The 2,339-nt window shown below is 53.0% G+C and overlaps 1 protein-coding gene across 1 annotated transcript in view; it reads right to left on the bottom strand.

The window, feature by feature from the left end:
- The window catches only part of Plcb2 (phospholipase C beta 2), a 20,291-nt gene extending 18,254 nt beyond the window's left edge, over nt 1-2,037 (bottom strand). Inside the window, exon 1 of the mRNA XM_005364249.2 lies at nt 1,839-2,037. Coding sequence (XP_005364306.1) covers nt 1,839-1,922 — 84 coding nt within the window. The 5' untranslated portion in view covers nt 1,923-2,037. The remainder of the gene's footprint in view (nt 1-1,838) is intronic.
- Between the last annotated feature and the right edge of the window lie 302 nt (nt 2,038-2,339).

Raw genomic sequence — 2,339 nt, forward strand, 5'->3', positions numbered from 1 at the left:
AGGGAGCCTGCGGTTGTCCTCACCTAGTTCTGGAAGGAGGAGAGTAGAACACAATGCTGAACCAAGGTTGGAGTTTCTGGAACAGGACTGGGTTTTGTGGGGACCATCGGACTATTGTCCAAGGCTGAAGGTCATGTCATGTCTGATAGCTTGCTCAGTTTCTTCCCATAGCTAGGAGAGGTTTTCCCTCTAAAAACGGTTTTGAAGGGGCCGTGGGAGACTAAACAGAGTCAGGTGTGGTTGTATCCTTTACACTACAGTTATCAATCTAGTGGGCTATATATCCCTGTCATAAACTAACTTGGCTCAAAGCAACCCAAGAACAGAACCAGGCTCATGGGTCATGTGTCCTGAGACCAGGCTTGGGACATTCCTGCTCATGCAAGTCAGGATCCAGGGATCACACAGTGCTCTGGCTTGGGGGGGGGGGGAGAGAGAGAGAGAGAGAGAGAGAGAGAGAGAGAGAGAGAGAGCCACACAGCATTCCCTACCTCTAGCGACCCACTGGCCACGCAGGTTATACACAATGCCCAGAGGAACTGAGAGTAGTCACTTCACTTTTCACTGTGAGTCACCTCTCTCCTTCCATAGGCTCCTAAGACATGCCCCATCACCTCCATGTCACCACCATGCTAGCTCCACGCCACACCAGCCAAAACACTTCTAGGGAAACAGAAAACATCTCACCCCAGGGCATCATCCCCACAGTTTGAGCAACCAGATGCCTTAACCTAGCATGGCCCCAAAGGCTCTAAAATCAGATTCCCCTTATTGCAACAGAGGAACCAGACGAGCCAATGCAGGGAGCTGAAGTAATACTTGTAGGTGACCTCCCGAATGCCATGTGCTGTTGGAAACCCCAAGCTTTCCTAAGGCTAGTCTAGAGCTCTCTTAAGGGGGCCTAGCCTCCCTGAAGGACAGTCTATTTATTTATCTATCTATCTATCTATCTATCTATCTATCTATCTATCTATCTATCTATCTATCTATTTATTCGTAGATCATGAGAGGCTGTGGTTAGTGGCAGCGTTTTCAGGGCCCAGAAGGACCAGAGGCCATTTAGGAAGGAGCAGGCTCAGTGGACTGGGGTACAATGCCGTCTCCCCCTTCCCTGTAAACAACTTACAGGTAGTAGCAAGTAGAAGGCTGAGTTGAGCCACCAAGGGGAAGCAGAAGTCAGCAGCTTCCTTTCCATGCTCCAGAACCTTTAGCCCCAAGTTTCCAACTGGGTCCGCAGCCCTTTTGTGACTGCCCCCCATAGTAACAGCTTTCCTGGGACAAGACACATCTTATTCTGCGGACTGGGGTGGTCAAGCTAGTTATGGGCCTTCTGCCAGAGCAAACTTGGGGTGTCTGGGCTGGGAAGAGGGCCCAGCTGACCTCTTTTCTTGCCCTTGCAAGGCTCGGTGTGTGTGTGTGTGTGTGTGTGTGTGTGTGTGTGTGTGTGTGTGTATTTCCCTGCCAACACTGAAATTACTAGAAACAAATCTTCAGGGATTTGAAAAAGGGCAGATCAGGTCCAAAGAGATTACCTTTTCTGCTCCTGTGCCCTCGCCCCCCGGACACACACACACACAGACGCACGCACACACACACACATGAACACACACACATAGGCACACAGTCTATCTCCTCGTTCCCAGACACACAGGCTCCCCGGCAGCAGTCAAGGACACCACCCTCACCCCAGACTTGTTTATCTAGGCTGTTGTGCCAGCTGCCTGGCCAAGCCACACAGGCGCCTGGATGCTGGGAGAGAGACATAAACCAAGCTACCCGTCCTGCAAAGCACCCAAGCTACCCAGCACCCACCACCCCCAGGGCCCATCCCTACTCACATCGTCCCATTTGATGAAGCGTTCCCCTTGGCTCAGATACGCCTTCACGGTAGGGGGTAACAGGACAGGGTTGAGCAGTGACATGATGTCCAGTGTCCCTCTTTGGAGAGGTTGGGCAAATACCAGCAGACAGGAGGGAAGGAAGGAGGGTGAACAGGAGGGGAAGCTAGACTGGGCTCACATGGAACCTGCCCGGCACTGGTCCGGAAGTCAGCATGCTCTTATAGCCTGCAAGGTGGCAGTGGCTGGATGCAGGACTCAGAGCCTCAGGCAGGGATCTGGTCGATCTGCCTTGTAAATGAGCCTCCTCCTCTGTCTGAAATAGGGGGCTGCTATAGCTTCTTCTGCCCAGGGGGCTGGGCTCCTCTCCTGGGAGTCCCTCCCCACCCTCTGCCTCAGCACTTCCTGTTCTGGGCTTCCTTAGCTGGGCTGCTGTGAACTGAGGGGCAGGTCATGCGGTCTAGAAGTCCTGGGGCCAGGGCCTCAGCTACAAGGAGAGTC

This window comes from Microtus ochrogaster (assembly GCF_000317375.1).
Source record: "Microtus ochrogaster isolate Prairie Vole_2 chromosome 14 unlocalized genomic scaffold, MicOch1.0 chr14_random_1, whole genome shotgun sequence".
Lineage (NCBI taxonomy): Eukaryota > Metazoa > Chordata > Mammalia > Rodentia > Cricetidae > Microtus > Microtus ochrogaster.